Raw genomic sequence first — 18,092 nt, forward strand, 5'->3', positions numbered from 1 at the left:
CCAATAGCCAACAGCCAAGAGTTAACAACAGTTGAAGAAAACATTTGTCTGGGCACTTTCAAGTGCACTTGATTTTGCCACACTCAGAAAAAAAATTGGCCTACATTTTGCTAAATCGCATTAAAATTTAAATCTTTTAGAAATCATTTAGGAATAACTTCTAAATATCTGGAAAACATTTTTAAATTTAGAAAGACTTGCACTAAATCATATATTTTATTTTTTTTCGAAATATTTTCTGTTCTTAGAGACATCATTTCTAAAAAGTAGAAACGCAAACTACAATTTTTAGAATAAATGCTTTCAAAAATTTAGAAGCAAGTAATTAAATGTACTAGCTCAGATTTAATAATAAAATAAGTAATAAAAAATGGAATATACGAGTTCTTCGGGGAAAATTATACATATTTTTTCTAATTTTTACAAAAAATCCACCCTGAAATTTAAAAATAGTTTTAGAAAGTTTTATGTTATCCAAAGTTGCCGCGTGCAGCTCTCAATTTGCATTAGAAATACTGGAAATTGATCAATTTGGTGACATGCAAACCCAATTCGCAATTAGAGCTATCAAAACTCGTGCCTATAAATGGGCCGGCAAAAAGTGTTTTCTAAGCAGTTTGAACAGCAAAATGGGCATTCATTTGAGGCCTCTGTTGATATTTGCAGGATTTATTCTGGTCCTGCAGTTATGCCTTACGGTTGAGGCCAGGCCTAAGGTAAGTCCAGCCTCATCCACAACCTAGTCAAGAAAATATATATCAATTTGAATGCAGGAAAACGGCGATGGTGATGGCGGTGACGATGACGACGATTCCTCGTCGGAGGAGACCGTCGAGGATTCGGAGGAGGCGCAACGACGTCGTCGCGATGCCGGCGCCAACAATTCGATGGGAGAACGTGCTGGCATTCCGGGCCTGCCCGATCCCGCCACCATTATCAAGATAGCCCAACTCTTTCAGTCCGTCGGCGAGCAGATTGTCCCTATTCTCCTAGAGGCAGTGCTTCCGGGCAGCGATCCCGCCGGGGTGCGCTCCGTTCGCGATTTGCCGCTGCTCAAGAATCTTAGGCGCACTTTCGAAATGTATTCCGATGAGTTGCAGCTGAATGACAATTAATCCATCTATCGAATTAAACACATTGTGCACTTTATTCATATTTGTTTCAATGTTTTATTAGCCAATAGGAATATTTCTCCTAACTTCTGATAATGTGTTAAGAGGAAGGTGTAGGTAATTGAATTTTATCTCGTGATTGTTAGAAAAAAATACAAAACTGCATAAAAAGGCCAGGTAAAAGTCAGGTCAGTAACAACAAATAACAGGGAATATGCTAAAAATATATATATTTTTAAACATTCTAAACGTGGGCTGATCAACTCTATTTACTAAAGAGTATTTCAGAAATGCATAATAAATTGATAAGAGTCAGTTAGTTTTCTTAAAAAAACAATTAAATATTAACATTTTACAATTAAAAATAGAAGAAAAGTTTGGCATATTTGATAGTTTTATAGCGCTTCTAGACTAGAAGGTCTAACATAGAACACTAAAAAATGAATAAGTTTTGTTTTGAATAGTCCGACTCAATAGCCCGATGTTGATAATTTTAAGCTTAAGTATTAGGAGCACAAAAGAATTTGCAGTCAATGAGTTTTCTTAAAGTAACCAAATGATTTTCAGACGAAATCTAAATTTTTGACTACTTTATAATTGTAATAATCTTGTCCAAATTACAATTAACTCTTTACGTGTTTTTACAGAACAATTAATATTTAAAATACAAGGCATTATTATTATATTATTTATAGTGTTCCTTCAATATTGGGATTTTAAGTCAGTTTTTGTATAATTCGCATTCGTATTTTTCTCTATTGTAAGCTAAAGCAATTTAGAGCTTTACTCTCGTCGCATATTATAAATATATATTGATATATACATTACTTTTACTCCATATAATCTTATTTTATGGCATATTGGCTCTAATGTTTCAAAAATCGTTTGAATTTTTAGGGAACCTTTTAAAAATATTTATTGCATTTTCAAAATAATTCAAAATGTCTGATTTAAAAACGCCTGAAAGTATGCAATACAAATAACTGTTATAAATGCATTCGATTTGTCCTAAAGTCCCGCAATACTGCGCTTTGCTTCGCTTGCACTTATTCTTAACGACAGAGGGCGCTGCAGCAACATTAGACCTTATCAAATAAGACGATGTTAAATTAATTGTATTTATTCATTCATTACATTTTGGATTAAAACTTTTTTTGTTAGAAATATAACAGTTGACGTTAGAAAATAAATATATTTTTTAAATTCAAATTTATATTTGAATTCAATAATTTCTATAGACAAATTGCATATTCAATTTATAATATACAAATAATATCTAAAAAAAAAATGTATAAACGAATATTTAAAAAAATTTTAATTCTTTACTATCTGAAAGCGATTCTAACTTCTTGACAATGTATATCTGAGAAAAATTGCAATACGAACTAGAAAATATGAACATATCATGTTGTTTATTTAATTTAAAAATTAGCATACAAAAATAAAGTATTTTTTCAGTGCAGTCTAATTGGCAAATATAAATAATTTGCAATTCAAAGTGTGACTAATTAGTAAGCATTGGTTTTGAAGCAAATATATAGAGTAATACATTGTTTTTGATTTTTCTAATTAGCAACTATTTCCGTGAATTGTATATTTTTAAATAAATAAAATTATTATTTAAATTGATTTGTATTTGCGACCCTTTGTTCCAATATAACAATAAAGATAGAAAATTGTATCACTTCTTAAAAAGTATTTTTTCTAAAAATAAGTGTTTATATTTCTACCTTTTATTTATTATTAACTGAAAACATTTCAAGTATGGACAATTTGAGGTTTCAGAAGCTTTATTCCTGAAAACTTAGACTTGCTTTAAATAGCTGTTCTATTTTGATGATAGCAGAGAGAACAAAGATTAATTAAAAATTATATTGGTAAAGAGCAGCTTAAGGTGCAGAGAATTCCAATATATTTTTCTATGCTGATTAAATAAATCGAAAAGCAACTCAATTTAAATTCTGCAGCTCTAAACTGAAACGACAAAGGGTGCATATTGGTAAAAAGAGTGCACAGATCTCAGTCTCGCTGGCGCCTTTTGCGTGGGCTGATGCTGTCTGTCTGACTGTTTGTCTCTCTGCCAACATGTGCTGCTGCTGCAGCAGCAGCAACAACCAAACTGACAGCATGCAACTGGCCATGAGGCAACTGCAATTGCCAACTGAAACTGGCAACTGTCGTCGACAGTGTCTTAAGTGAATTGTTGTGTTGACAAAAAGGAGGGCAACACCAAAGAGGAAGGCACTCACACACATACACACACACACACACAGACACATACACACACATGATGAGTGCAAAGAGGGGAGTAAAGTAAAGTAAAGTGAAGTAAAGTAAAAGTTAATTTGCGCTCGGATGCTTGTGTTGGGCACTCAAGTATTTAAACATTTGCTCCGCTTGTAATTTGAGCAGCATACTTGAGCATTACGAGTATCTATTCATATTGATGTGCAAATGTGTGTGTGTGTGTGTGAGTGCGGTTGTCTGTGTGTGTGTGTGCACTAGAAACAGCTATATTCACATCCTGTCCTGTGCAGACGGAATCCAATGTCGGAGTCAAAGCATTCCTGGCACGTTGAAATCTTGTTATTTGTATCTTTAAGTTACTTTTGCTGTTTCTCGTTGCGTGGCACGTTAAAGGCTCTTTTATATATTGTATAAACAATTTCGTGACTTTGTTGTTGTTGTTGGTGTTGTTGATTTTTCTTCTTTTTTCTTCTTTCACATTTTGTTTGGGCATCGTCGTTCGACATACGTAATGGCTGTGTCACCTGCCACCTGCCACCTGCCACCTGCCTCCTCAACTGCTCAACTGCTTAACTCTTCAGGCCGACTAAGCGAGTGAGTAACTTGTGTGTTGCAGTTAGCCGAGTTTGCTCAAAATGGCTAAGCAAATAGCATACAATGTATATGCAGTCAACTGTTCGAAGTTCACTACTAATTTGTGTGTGCTTTTGAGCTGTAACGCTTTTTATTTTCATTTTTTTTTACAATCTAGTGCCAAGTGGCGAAACTTCCTCACTTGCAGCAGCAGCAGCAGCACACCAGCCTAAGATAACACAGATCGGCATCATTGGCATCTGTAAATACACAGCAATAAGCTGAACAACTGAACAACCGAACAACAATCCAACATGCAAAGAGAAATAATAAAATTGAAGAAAAAATAAAAAAAAAGGCAACAGACTTCGCACCAATGCTCGAGTGTTTTCTCTATAAACAGAAAAACTTAATGATGTTGATTTAGTAGAACAGCCAAAGCAACTCGGCCTCCTCTCTCCTCTCTCCTCTCTCACATTCCCTCTCTTTCGCCATTATGGCATGTCTCATAATATGTTTGCCACAATGTATTTCACTCGTTGCGCTGAACACTTTGAAAACTTTTGCGTACTAACCAATCCCAATCCCTGTGCCAGACATAGTTGCAGCAGTCTCGTCAGTCAACATGATTTGCAACTTATACAAATTCATTCAGCCTCAACAAAGACAACGACAACGACGATGAGAATGAGGACGAGGACGAGGATGAGGAGTACGACCGAAGACACCAAGACCACGACCAAGACCACGACCACGACTTGGCCCGAGTTCTGGCCCGCATGTCTGCTTCATTAACACGCCTTTAGAGCGCTGACTATACACTATCATTTGAGCCTGTACTCTTTTTTTGATTAAAGACAATTCTAAAACCAATTCCAATGTACACAAATATTTATATTTATGGAATTGATAAACTTTGAAATATGTTTTTTGCTATATATAAAAACCAAACAATAAAATGATGTTTTATTTATTTTTTGATATTAACTCTAAAACATTTACATACAAAGAATTTCAGCTCAAATAGCATAGTTATGAGCTAGTTTTAGTTTTCTTTTTTAGTGGATATTTAGTTTAGAGCATTTCATAGTCACTGCAAGAGCAGCAACTTGCCTTTCACAGTGTGTTGTGAATTTTACAGAGTCGAGGTGTAAATTGCTCTGCCGTTTTTAGTGTTTGCCTTACTACTCTGTCTCCGTCCGTCTTTTCTGCTGTCTGTCTGTCTGTCTGTCAACCACACAACACATTGGTGAGCAGGCAATAACCGCATTCACAATTAGTTGGCCTGCACTAAAATATGATTAGAAGTCGTTGCTGAACTTTGTCTACGCAGCACACATAAAAACTAAATAAAACAAAAGAAATTGACGGCACACTCATACAGTATGCCTTCGGGGGCCACTTCTTGGCCAAAGACAAACTGCGCTAATTAGATTGCCGGCGGTGCTGAAAAGATATCCCCAAGTGGCTGAAGAAGAACCAAGGCGTTGGCCAAGCCTAAGAAATCGATGCAAGGCGTGAGATAATGCAGCAGACTCTCTCTCTCTCTCTCTCTCTCTCACACTCTCCTTGCCTGTCTCTCTCTACATTGTAATGCAAAATGCCGAGCAGTATTAGAAAAGAGGGCGAGTGGATGGGAAGGAGAGAGCCTGCCAAATGAATGAATCCATTTTGAATGGAAGGCAGGCAAAGTTGTGAAACTACTTAGTCAAGAAATTGCCTGCAGGGCACGTCCTTCACCCAGCGAATGTTGTCAGCGGCTTGGAAATAATTTGCGCTTCAATGGCAAACCACAGCCCAGTTTCAGTGACTGGGTTTGGCTCACTGCTCTGCTCTGCTCTGTTCTGGTCTGTTCTTCATCTGCTCTTCATCTGTTCTGGCGCACACCCTTTCAAAGAAATGCCATCAGCTGCATATTGCAGTTTAAAAAGCTTTTTGTGCCAGGAAGTTTGCTACCTTTTGTTGACTGCCACGCCAGTCCAGGCAGCCCTGGCAGCCCAGGCAGCCCAGGCAGCCCAGGCAGCCCAGTGCAACTGACATTAGTCGTGTAATAAGTAGACAGCCCTCAGTGACACATGTTTCCTTCCATGCCATGCAGCCAGGCCAAGCCGAACCAAGCCAAACCAGACCGAACCAAACCAAACCAAACCAAAACCAAAACCAAAAGCAAGGCAGCCCCAAGCAAAATGCCAAGCCCAAGATCCTACTACAAGTCCGTGCCTGTCTGCATTTGACTGCTAAACTTTTTGCTTGCCATGCAAGACACGTTGACAAAAGACGACAACGACAACGACAACGACAACAAGAACAACAACGACAAAAGTCGACAACGTTGCCAGTAACATAGACATAGACGAATTTATGCTAATCAGCTCGGATGCCTGCCCGGGCATGGACTGGGCATGGTGCAGAGTACGAGGGTCACTTTGTCAAACTACAAACTTGAATATTAAATTTGAGTGTTTCCCCTTAAAATTTGAAATCGTTGTGTGTGTTTTTGAGCTTGAGCTTTTCTCTCTACTCTTCAGTTTAACAAACTTGTTCATAAGATTATTTATTACTTATTTGAACCACCATCATTTGAATCTTAGGCCAGACTCTTAAATAGATAACATTCTAAATCATCGTGTTGATCTTTGCGCCTTGCAGAAATCTACTTTTTGTCTTAAATTATTGAATAAGTGTGCTAAAAATGAAAGAGAAATTCTCAAGAATAAATAAATATTTAATTAATAATTTTTTGAGTAAATCTAGTTTTAGATACATCCATTTTTCTATGCAATATATCTTCTTTCAAGTATTAAATAAGGGAGCTAAAGAACATTAAATGTTTTGATTCCAGCGATGATTTTTTGCTTTTGAGTACATTTTTAAATTTGAAAGGTCTATCTATATTCTCATCTGTTGAAACTCTTGAATATAATAAAAAAATATATATATTTTAGATGCAACTTTTAGACGACTGCTTCTTAAAACTTTACTTGAGTTTTCTGCTCGATTTTTCTTGAAAACTAAAGTTTTGCAAATCTGGCCTGCATTTCGATACAATTCCAATATTTTTTTATTATATTCAGAATGTTTTCTGGAATACAATGCTATATATGTAGTAATATTAATCTGGCCAAAGTTGAGTTTGTTTGAGTCGCCCTCGTATGTGAAATGCTGTCCAATTTGTTTGTTGATATTGGCTTCTAGCAAATTATAATGAGACCAAGCTATTCTTTTGGGTTTAAGGGCAGTCATGTGCGTGTGTGCGTGTGGGTGTATGTGTGTGTGTGTGTGTGTGTCTGTTTGTGTGTAAATGTCCTGGTAACTGTTATAGTTGCCAGGCAGCGTTGACTGAAATCCTCTCAGTGCGCACACTTCACGCACCAATTAAGTTCAATTTTCGATACAAATGGAAAAACGCGATGAGCCTTTTTACAGATAACCAAAAGCGGGGTGGTGGTCCGTGAATAAGAGGGGTGGGCGGGGTGGAGTGGGGTTAGGGTTAGGGTTAGGGTTTGGGGTTGGTTGCCACGCATTGGAATTGACATCATTTGCCGTTAAAGAGCCAGCAATTGCGACGAGGGTTGTGCATAGAATTACGTGAACGTGTGTGCGACGATTCGGATGCGAATTCGCATCGGATTCAAGATTGAAAATTGTGTGGAGGGGGCAGTGTGGCGCGGGGAATGTGTGGAAATGGAAATGGGCTCAAGTGGCAGCAGGCGGCATTATAAGCACATTAAATTCTAAAGGCGCAATCGAAGCATGCCTGAAATGATGAAAACCCCGTGCGTTCGCTCCAAGTGCTTCTTATGCGATATTTCGAAATTTGCGCATGTAGTCGTATTATTAATATTATTGAATATCATTAGCAAATCCAGCAACATACCAAACACACAACACAACAGCTGCACGGTGAACGTGAAGGGTGACTCCAAAACAAAAGCAACAACAAATGCAATAAATAACTAACTGGGGGTCGCTGCTTTATGAACTGTTCGCCGCACTCTTTAAAAACTCCAAAGTCAAAGTCATGTCGACGAAAAAAATTAAAAAGAAGTAATAGCCGAACACGATATACGCTACTGATATATAAAAATAGTTTTTTTTTTTTAATTTAATTTATATATATGAAATTATACAATTATGAAACATAAAAAAATAATTTATGAAGTTAAAAAATCCACAAATAATTTACTTAATTTAAAATTGATAAAGATAAATAATTTGTGTTAACTATTTAATTTTGTGAATACATAGGAATTTGAGATTCATTTATAATTTATGAATTTGGGATTCTTTATTAAAATGATATGGTCTTGTAATTTATTAAAACTAAAACTGAAACCACTTTGGATTGTTTTTTATATGCATTTATATTTTGTATAATTTTGTAACATTTATTGATTTTTTACTTATTTAAAAATTGACAATTATAAATAATTTATGTAATCATTGTAATTTTAAGTACTTTGAAACTTCATTAATATAAAATAAGATATTTTCTCGGGTCAAATGTGGTTCACAAATGTATTAAACTCACTACAAGGGTATGCAGGAGAACCATTGAACTAAGCTGTACTGTGCACAGAACATTATCAGCGTACCAAAAGCCAGCAATTTTTCTGCGTTTAGTGGTTTAATTTTTATGTTGCAATTTTTATGGCATTTCGCTGAGACCGAAGACTTTCGTCCCCATATGCCGTTTGAATAGAGGTTGGGCTTTTAAGTGCGGCCTGGCACAATGTGGTTTCTTTTATGGGCTGCTGGGGCTCCGTTTTATGTATTTTCATCTTTTGAGTGCGCAAGTCGTTTGCTGTGTGCCTTTGAGAGTTGAGCCAAACAGCATCTTTTACTTACATAAGTACTTGGGCCTTTGTCACATTTGTCGTCTGCATTCGCCTTAATTGCTACATTTTGCATTTTTAGTAGAAAACATTTGTGTTTCTTTGCCTTCTGTTAAAGGGCATGCTCTCCTTGCCAAGATTTCGAAGAATATCCAAACATTGTTTTAGATGAGTGTCTCAGATATGAGTACCACATACAGAAATGCTATTTCAAATCTAAAATGTATATTTTATACATACAAACATATCTAAATATTCAATTACTATTTTCTGGATTTCAGAAAGCATTTTTATTGCTATTCTACTTTTTAAACAATTTTCTGTTGTTGAAGAGTATATTTTTTCATAGTAGAACCGAAGCCTTTATAATTCTTAATAATGGTAGATGGGAACAACATTATTAAATATATTCATAACACATTCGGCCGAATCTGATTATTTGTTTTAATAGTTAAAAGTACACATATCACTTGAATTTCGGACAAATGTGCGAGGTTCTAAGAAATTGTGGCAAATCTATTTAGAATTCGATCGATTCGAGATCCGTTTCAATTAAGTCAGAAGAAAAATGGCTATTTCAGCTTAGCGTGTTGATGTCTTTTTGGCAATATGTAGGCGTGCATGTAGAAGTTGGTAAACATAGTAAACATGGTAGCTGACGAGCCTAGAACTGTGTAGGCTAATACCCGAGATACTTCACAACCGGGCTGCATTAGTGTCCAAATGCTGTGCACAAAGATAATCACAAACTGCAGCATTTGCAGCATGGTAATGTACTGCTTCCACCAGAGTCTCCTCTTGATGGCCGGTATCTGCGATGAGATATAGTAGTAGCTATACATCACAACGTGTACGAAGAGATTGAGAAGGCCCGTGATAATTGGATGGCCTCCATAGCCATTGAACCGTATCACAAAGTAACCCGTTATGGGCATATACAAATGATGGATCAGATGCAGCGACGATATCTGCTTATAGCTTTTGCGGAGCACTATGAAAATGGTGTCCAATAAATCGATATACTTGTTGATATAGTACGCATAAGACATCAGACGCTCGATGTTCTTCAAGGGATGCTCCTCGGGCATTATAGCTAGACAGCTGAGTTGATGCGGACTCACCACAAGCAGATAGTAAATCCCCTGCAACTGTTGTATAGTATTCAATAGATATATCTCTGATCTCACTTACCGCTGTGAAAGTCACACCGTTGTACACGATTTGTATGAGATTGTACACCTTGAGTACGGCTCGCAGATCAAAGGGTTCCCGAAAGGCCATCCACTGGCGTCCTAGCTTCAGTACAAAGAGTAAATAGGTAAAAACTATAATGAACATGGGCCAAGGACTCGAGGAGAGAAACAGCCGAGTGGGATCGGCCGGCGGTCTCTCAAATATTTCAAACATATCGAGTTTTGTGTGTTTTTCCAGAATAGCAACAATATATATAAATATAAATATAAATATTATTCCATCTGCAAATGGAAATGGGCTAGGGACAGATTCTGTGTTTTTTTTTTTTTTTGTGCGAAATTTAAAATAAGTTTTTGACGTTGACGTCTAAGCCTTTGCCCACTTTGTTCTCGTCAATACTATAAACCCAAAAAAAAACATTTAAATACATTTCCACAAAGCAACTTTTATTGAACTAAAATCTCTATTCTATGTGTAAAAGATTTTCCTAGACAGTGTAGTCAATAATTAATTAATTTAATTGCTAAAATATATATGAATAATGTATTTCATATGTTGTACCAAATATTGCAAACATTTAAGCAATCCATGGAGGGGGGGAGAGGGAGAGACATCGTTCTCGCTATAGGAATAAGTTCTGCATTAACATTAACAAAAGGTTTAATTAACGATCGACTATTGCTTTTGGTTATTTTCGGACATCGATTTTCTTTTTCTTGGCCAGTACGTAAGCATGAATGTAGAAGTTGGTAAACATGGTTTCATTAATAGTGAAGCACATAGAACCGCGTAGATGACGGGACGAGATGTTTTGCAATTGGGCTGAGTTAGAGTCAATAAGCTGTGCAAAGTAATAAGCACGAACTGAATTAGCTGAATGACGGTTACGTACTGCTTCCACCAGAGACTCCTCTTGATGGACTCACTCTGCGACGAAAGGTAGTAGTAGGTGTACATAATGATATGTACGATTACGTTTAATATGCCCGTCACAAGGAGGTGGCCCCCATAGCCGTAGAATCGTGTCATCACATAGCCAAGCGACGGCATAAATACGTGATGGATGAGATGAAGCTGCGTCACCTGCTTGTAGCTCTTTCGCAGCACAAAGAAGACAGTGTCCACCAGATCGAGTATCTTATTAAGATAGTAGAGGTAGGCTAATGCTCGTTCTGCGAACATGTACTTGTGATCCGAGGGCAGTGGAGCGAGGCAGAACAGCTTGTAGCTCTGCGCGTTGGTTGTTAAATATATAGCCTGTTTAATATATATGTGGTGTCATTAGTGTTCCCATTTGCGTAATACGTACTTACAATCATGACGAGTACAATGTTGTAAGCTATTTGCACTAGATTGTAGATCTTCATTAGTCCCCGTAATTTGTAGGGTTCCCGTTTTGCCATGAACTGTGGGCCCAGTTTCAGCACGAACAGCAAATAGGAAACCATAATAATACTAATGGGCACAGGACTTCTTAGAAGAGGTAGCTGGACGTCAGGATGTGCGTCCGGTAGATCGAATATCGTCATCATAATGTGAGCTCCGCCTAAAGAACCGATTTCAACTTTGTCCGACTTGCGAATGCGACTAAAAAATACATAGGTAAAATACCTAGACACATATATGTATTACCTTTTGGTAATGTAATGAATAAAAGATCCACGCAATTAAGTCGGGTGCACTTAAGGTGAAAAGTAAGCGCGCTCTAGTCGAGAGTGCTCGACTACGAAATATCCTAAGTCCAAGTCTTTAGAGACTTAAATTCAAAATAGTCGCTTTTATTGCTATCGGAAATCGATTTCGATGTAAATACGAAAACACGTATTCCAAAACTTGAATTTTAGCAGCGCTTTAAAACCGTTTTTTACATTTTCCGAGCTGCAACTGCAATTCGAAAACACGTCGAACAAGTCATTTGCTTTGAGCGTAATGAATAAAAGATCTATAAAATGAACTCATAAGGTGACAAGTAACATAAAGTCGAGCATTCTCGACTAGGAGATTCCCTAATCCCAAGTTCTCATCTATTATAAGTCTGAGATGCATGCGAAAATTTGTATTCCATATTCTGTAGTCCTAAAGCATCAAAATAGGAGAGAAAACAAGGATTATTTTGTTTTAATTAAGTTACCTTTTATGATCTGATATCGAAGGTATAAGAGAATATTTTGCTGTTTTTTGTTTTTGTAATTTCCCTTTTTTGATAACTTTATAGATACTCTCTGAACTCTTCTTATGTTTTCTATTCACATAATTTTTTATTTTTCCACGCAAATAGTATTTACTTTTATTAAGACGTCTGATAGCAACATTTTTAGGTTTTCACTCAACTGAAAAAGATGCTCTCGAACTGATTACTGAACTGATTCAATGGATAACTTCATAAGTTGCTGGCTAGGGACATTTTATGGTGCTTCCCAGCATTTGGCCATGAATGCCTAATTAGCAGGGACGCATAAAGAAAAGTGCCGAATCATGATTTTTGCATAATTTTCAAAGAGCTTTTTTCATGGCTTCCCATCCGGCGACCACAATGGAAAGCCAGGCTGCCTTCCAACCCTAAATAAAACAATAACAGCAACAAAAAATCGACTTGAATGAAAGTGCCTCGCTTTTGATAAGCGCCAACCCTCCGCAATCCGAAAGTCAACCTTAGTGAAACCTTTGAGCCTATTTTTTATCGTCTCTTGGCGGTCGTCTATCAGTGAGACGAAACATGGCATAATTATTAATAGAGTGAACCAAATTGCAATCCGTATTTCGAGCAACAGAATTTAACGAAAAAAATTAATTTATGACACGCCGCACATTTTCCCTTTTGCCCACACTGAAAACGTGCGATGATTTTTATCAGTTTTCCCATTTCCACCGTTTTCATTCTATGTACATACGTATTATTTTTAATCCATTAAACAAATGCCATGTTGCACGAGCAACGCCTGTCGTTGTCTATCTGTGTGTGTGTGTGTGTCTGTGAGTGTGTTCGTTATCAGTAAATGGGCAAAAGGGTCTTTGATTTGGCAGCCAGCCACACAATGAGCCCGTCTCTCGGAACCAGGTCCCCGTTTCTGTTTCTACACTCGGGGTAGAAAGCAACGCCTCCAATCTGATTCTGTATGTTACTGTGTGTGTGTGTGTGTTTGTGTGTGTGTGTGTTTGTCATGCAATCAGAGAGTTTTCCCCTGCTTTCCCAGACATTGTGTGTTCACGCTGAGTTATCATGCATAAAGAAATTTTATCTGAGACCGAAAGCATAAGAAGACAATTTAATGGCATTGGCCGTAATCATTAATATCTTGACATCAGACACAAGTATTGATCAATTCTCAGATTCGTTTCAATTCGATTGTGTGTGTGTGTTTGTGTGTGTGTGTGGGTTGGACTCCAGGTGCATTCAATTGTCTGGTTTCGCATCGGTTTTCATAACTCGCTTTTCATGCGATGAATTATATTCAGTGGGCTGCCTTCTTTATTCGTTTTAGCTTGTGCCGATTTGACTGACCATCAAAGCCAGTTGGTCATTGAGTCCTTAAAGCTCAGTCGCTGCTATTCACACGGCTTACAGCTCAATGAGCAAAGAGCTCTTAAAATAAGTACAAACACTGGCTCCCCCAAACCGCTTTGCCCCCTCCTTTCTATCTCTCTCACGCTATTTCTTGCTATGTTGGCCTAACAGAAAAGCGCCAAAGCAGAAGTAATAAGAATGCTCTAGAAGAAAATAACCGACAAACAGATACCCTATAGCTGCATCTAAAGTTTGTAACAACTCAAAAATCACTTGAAAACATTTATCCAATAATTCTTCGCCTGTTCAAAATTGTGATTGGCTGCAAGCAAAATATTCCTTGGTTCATTCGATTTGTTTTTCAATTTATACATAATAAAATATATATTTTCTTTTGCGGAAAATATTAATAACTAATATTTTTGTAATTAATATTACAATTTCGTGTAATTTTATTAAGTAGTTATATTAGTTAGTAGTAGTTGTATTAACCATTTGATTCATTCTGTTTGTTAGTGGGTATAAAAAGCGAACAAAGCAATTTACTGGAATTACAAGAGCGTCTCTAATTGTTAAGTACGCGTAATGTGTGTAACATATGGCCAAGAGAGCGACTCTGAGTCTGACTCTGAGTCAGTATCTGATGGTGAGTCCCTTGGCCATAATGCGGTCATATCGCTGTAGGGCTGTGCATGTGAAATTAAAATGAGGATGAATGGCAGGGGGATAAGCGCAAGTAAATTGGCAAAGCGCTGGAAAATACAAAAAAAAAATAAACCAAATGAAAATAAAAGAAAAAGCAACAGCAGCAGCAGCAAATATGTCAGCCATGAAGAAGTGCTTACAAAAATATTTTATTGTGCATGTGGCGGAGTCAACAAACTAAGTTCATCATTGGGTTGCATGAGAACTGACAACCCAACGAATGGGGGAGCAAAATCAGCAGATGACTAACTGATTACAGCTGGGGATAAAATGAAATGAAAACTGAGCGATTTAAACTTTGCCATCTTGTCTAGGCCTTGAAAAAAAAAACTGCACTCAACTGCTGCCTAATTAAGTAAGACATTTATTTAAATGACTGCAGTTCTTTGGAGTTTGTTGCAAGCAAGCATTAAATAGAATATAATTGTAGACATAATTCATAAATTTATGCTAATCAGACATTAATTACTATCCTAATTTCAAATCAAGTTGACTTCTATATAAAATGTATAACTTTTTGATATTTTAAACTATTTAACACAAATTACGAAAGAAAATTATTCAGAGCAGCTGCTTAAAATTCTCAAATGAAATTGACCCAATTCCAATATAGTTGTCAATATAATAGAAGACAGCTAGACTTTAAACTTTAGATTTAGATTTGATTATTCCAAAGCATGAGAAAGTAATATTTTTTCTGTCAGTTTCAAATTGAAACTAGCTTCAATAAGTAAATAACAAAAGTAAAAATATTTCCTTGATATTATAATAATAGTCCTACTCTTTCTGAAGTTCTAATGAACAATGAGCAATAAGAACGATCGTAATTATGTCAACTCAACAGCTGTGCTCACATCCCAAAGACTGAACTCCATTGGTGCCACCAGCACCACTCAAGAGCCGCATCGAAAGAAGCAAGCACCACACAAGTATCCATATTACTATCATGGCCATTTGGGCCGTTCCCATTGGCGCTTTTGTGTGCCCATCAGTCCGTATGGCTGGTATCGTGTCCTAGTTTTCAGTCAGTACAGCGGCTACACTGTCAGCCAGGTGCTGGAGAAGCTGCGTCTGGCTGTGGCACCCCGCAAGCTGCGTTTCTACTATCTGCACGTGGGCGGCGAACAGGATGTGGAGCGAGATAGGCGCGCCACATTCACCTTCTATGTGAATAGCTATGAGCTGGCCGCCGAGCTGCAGTTTCGAGGACATTGTCCACCAGTTGTGGGGCTGCGCGTCAATGATAGACCGCCCATGATTCGGGTGGATGAGGCATATAAATGGAAGCTGCGCACGGTCATCATGTCGCGCTACGATGAACGGAGACGTTGCCTCAATCTGAGACGCTTCTATGCGGACGATTACTGGAAGCAGGGCGAGTTTTGTGCATTGCAGCAATTCGAGTGCCTCGCGGCGATCATCGATATCATGGAGCAGGAGTTGCCCGAGCTGCGTCGCCTTCTGCTCGACAACAATCACCTGTGCCACCTGGGGGGCTTTCGCGGCGTCGAGCAGCGTCTGCCACGTCTCAACTGCATCTCGTTGCAGCAGAACGAATTGAAAACGTTGCGACCGTTGCGTGTCTTCCAGCGCCTGCGGCTCACCGAGCTGACTGTGCACAGGAATCCTCTGCCGCGCAACTATGAGAGACAGCTGGTGCTCATGTTCCCCCAACTGCACACCCTCAACGGACGCTCCGTGCGATGTGGCTCGCCGGTTGTGGTCAGTGTCAGCGATAGCGACGACGACAGCGATGTGGAACTCGTTTCGATCACCGAATACAAGCCGCCCATCATGCCCGAGCCAAGGGTCACCTACCTCGCCCCCCATTCCCTGCCCATGCAGCTGGGCACTCGAAAATTTGTGAGACGCTATCTCAAAGCCTTCGATAGTGTGAGGAGGACAGACCATCTGCAGCGATTCTATCACGAGAACATCCTAGCCTCAATCACTCTCGCCAAGGATAATGCTGTGCTGGGCGCCTGGTAAGTAATTCAACTTATAATTCTAAATGTTTACATTTATATTACATATATTTATGCATATTATGATTAGTATTAACTTTTTTGTCTGCTTATCTGCTCTAATTGAAAATATTCTATACTTAAATAGTTTCGAAATCTATATAGAAATATTGAAATCTAGAAGAATATTTAGATTCTTAGAAATAATTTCTTAAAATATGAAAAAAGTATTCGATTATGTCTAGAAAAGAAAAGAAAGTATAATAAGTTAAGTTACCCCTGTTCTTAAATTCAGGTATATTTGTTATCTGAGTGTTCAAAAAGATATCTATATTAAAAATTAAATCGATTCTAAGTTGACTCTCTATTCTTGTTAAGTGCTAGCAAAGACTAAAGAGATACTTTCTATTACCTTTTAATATTTGTTCAATCATAAAATATGTTTTCCATTTTGTGTGCCACAGGACCGCTCCGTATGCAGCCTATGGCCGGCAACTGTTAGCTTGCCGCAGTGCAGTGCTGGCAATGTTTGCCGCATGGCCAACAACTTTGCATTTGCCGTCAACGATGACGCTGGATCTGACGCTGGTGCAGCCGCTGAAGCTGTGCGTCTCGATAACTGGTAGCTTCGAGGAGAATGGATCGTCTACAGAGGTGCGATACTATATGCGTACCTTTGTGCTGACGCGTAGCATGGAAACTGCTCACTTTCGCATTGCCAACGAGCTGATCTATTTGGCTCGAGCTGGACAGAGGCAGGCACCTGCACTCAATCCGGAGCAGTGTAATTTGATGACCATGCTGTCGGCGGAAACGAGCCTCAAGTCGCGTTGGTGCCGTAAATTCCTCAAGGATACCAATTGGGACTATCAGCAGGCACTGCTCGCGTTCCAGACACTCCTCCGGCGCCGCCAGATACACGAGAACGCATTCGAGAGTGAAACCCAGCCCGAGGATGGCCCATAACACCAATGCCGTACAGTATTCCCAATGTGCCCGCAGGGAAATTGAAAATTCCACTGATTATGCTGATTACATTTTATTTGAATTTGAGCTGTGAAATGAAAATAAAATGTGAGGGTATCAATTGTCCCATTGACCATGTGAATGAGGCCAACTACCAATCACAAAAAAAAAAATCATTATTTATTATCTACGATTTCCAAATCACTTTTTGACAGTATCATTCTAGTCACATTTTTTTTGTAATTACTCATAAAATCGTGAACGTAACACAACTTTACGTAGTAAACATTTCCTAACATCAATTTCGTGATCGATTTTGCTATTTCACAACTGTCAATTTTATGGAACCAGTCTGAATCACCTATTTGTTACAGGCAAGACTTATATAAGCGTATATCGGGCTACGAGTCTAAAAACTTCAAGACCTTGGCTTGAAGAAAACCTAAATGACCATAAATAACAATTATAACTATTACTATTTATTATCGAGAAAATATTGAATTTGAATTTATATATTTTATTTGTATTGTAAAAATTGGAATTAAATATTAAGATATAATTTTCGAAAGCCCTATGAATTAATATACAGAAATAATTGAATATAAAATATAAATTTTGGTTTGCAAATCTAAAAATAAGGCCATTCATTTTAGCTATTATTGTATATATAGTATAATTGCTTAAAATCGAAATATAGAACTTAAATATTAGAAATTGTTGTAGCTCAATTTGTAGTCTGCTTAAATTTCACTTATATTTCGGTTAAGTTTTAATAAATGATTTTTTTGTAAGGGTGTTTAGACTTCAGTACCACAAAAGTAAAACTCAATTTCTTGTTTTATTTACCTTCCATCCGTCCCTGCCCCCGACCCAGTAGCTCAGTCATTCTAAAGTCAAAGTCGAACCCTCGGCTCGGCTCAACATCGGGCATTTAACTTGTCGTTAGGGTGAATTTATAAGCAGCTTCGGCCAACGGGGGATGGGCCGTTTG

General features: G+C 37.8%; 4 protein-coding genes across 4 annotated transcripts; 2 read left to right on the plus strand and 2 right to left on the minus strand.

Annotated features, from left to right (window-relative positions):
• The first annotated feature begins 629 nt into the window (after nt 1-629).
• LOC6567993 (antennal-specific protein OS-C) lies at nt 630-1,149 on the plus strand. Its single transcript, XM_001994032.3, has 2 exons — nt 630-716; nt 774-1,149. Exons 1-2 carry the CDS (start codon nt 630-632, stop codon nt 1,113-1,115), a joined length of 429 nt encoding a protein of 142 aa, XP_001994068.1. The 3' UTR covers nt 1,116-1,149.
• An 8,052-nt stretch (nt 1,150-9,201) lies between these two features.
• LOC6567991 (elongation of very long chain fatty acids protein F-like) lies at nt 9,202-10,200 on the minus strand. Its single transcript, XM_032740139.2, has 2 exons — nt 9,959-10,200; nt 9,202-9,909 (listed from the first exon to the last, which is right to left on the minus strand). The coding sequence occupies exons 1-2, from the start codon at nt 10,172-10,174 to the stop codon at nt 9,340-9,342; spliced, it is 786 nt and encodes a 261-aa protein (XP_032596030.1). The 5' UTR covers nt 10,175-10,200; the 3' UTR covers nt 9,202-9,339.
• A 186-nt stretch (nt 10,201-10,386) lies between these two features.
• LOC116805769 (elongation of very long chain fatty acids protein F-like) lies at nt 10,387-11,551 on the minus strand. Its single transcript, XM_032739982.2, has 2 exons — nt 11,275-11,551; nt 10,387-11,218 (listed from the first exon to the last, which is right to left on the minus strand). The coding sequence occupies exons 1-2, from the start codon at nt 11,491-11,493 to the stop codon at nt 10,637-10,639; spliced, it is 801 nt and encodes a 266-aa protein (XP_032595873.1). The 5' UTR covers nt 11,494-11,551; the 3' UTR covers nt 10,387-10,636.
• Nucleotides 11,552-14,948: 3,397 nt separating this feature from the next.
• LOC6567990 (nuclear RNA export factor 1) lies at nt 14,949-17,257 on the plus strand. The gene is made up of 2 exons (XM_001994029.2): nt 14,949-16,156; nt 16,600-17,257. The coding sequence occupies exons 1-2, from the start codon at nt 14,976-14,978 to the stop codon at nt 17,099-17,101; spliced, it is 1,683 nt and encodes a 560-aa protein (XP_001994065.1). The 5' UTR covers nt 14,949-14,975; the 3' UTR covers nt 17,102-17,257.
• Nucleotides 17,258-18,092: the final 835 nt, after the last annotated feature.

The sequence above is a fragment of the Drosophila grimshawi genome, unplaced genomic scaffold (genome assembly GCF_018153295.1).
Source record: "Drosophila grimshawi isolate 15287-2541.00 unplaced genomic scaffold, ASM1815329v1 contig_311, whole genome shotgun sequence".
Classification (NCBI taxonomy): domain Eukaryota; kingdom Metazoa; phylum Arthropoda; class Insecta; order Diptera; family Drosophilidae; genus Drosophila; species Drosophila grimshawi.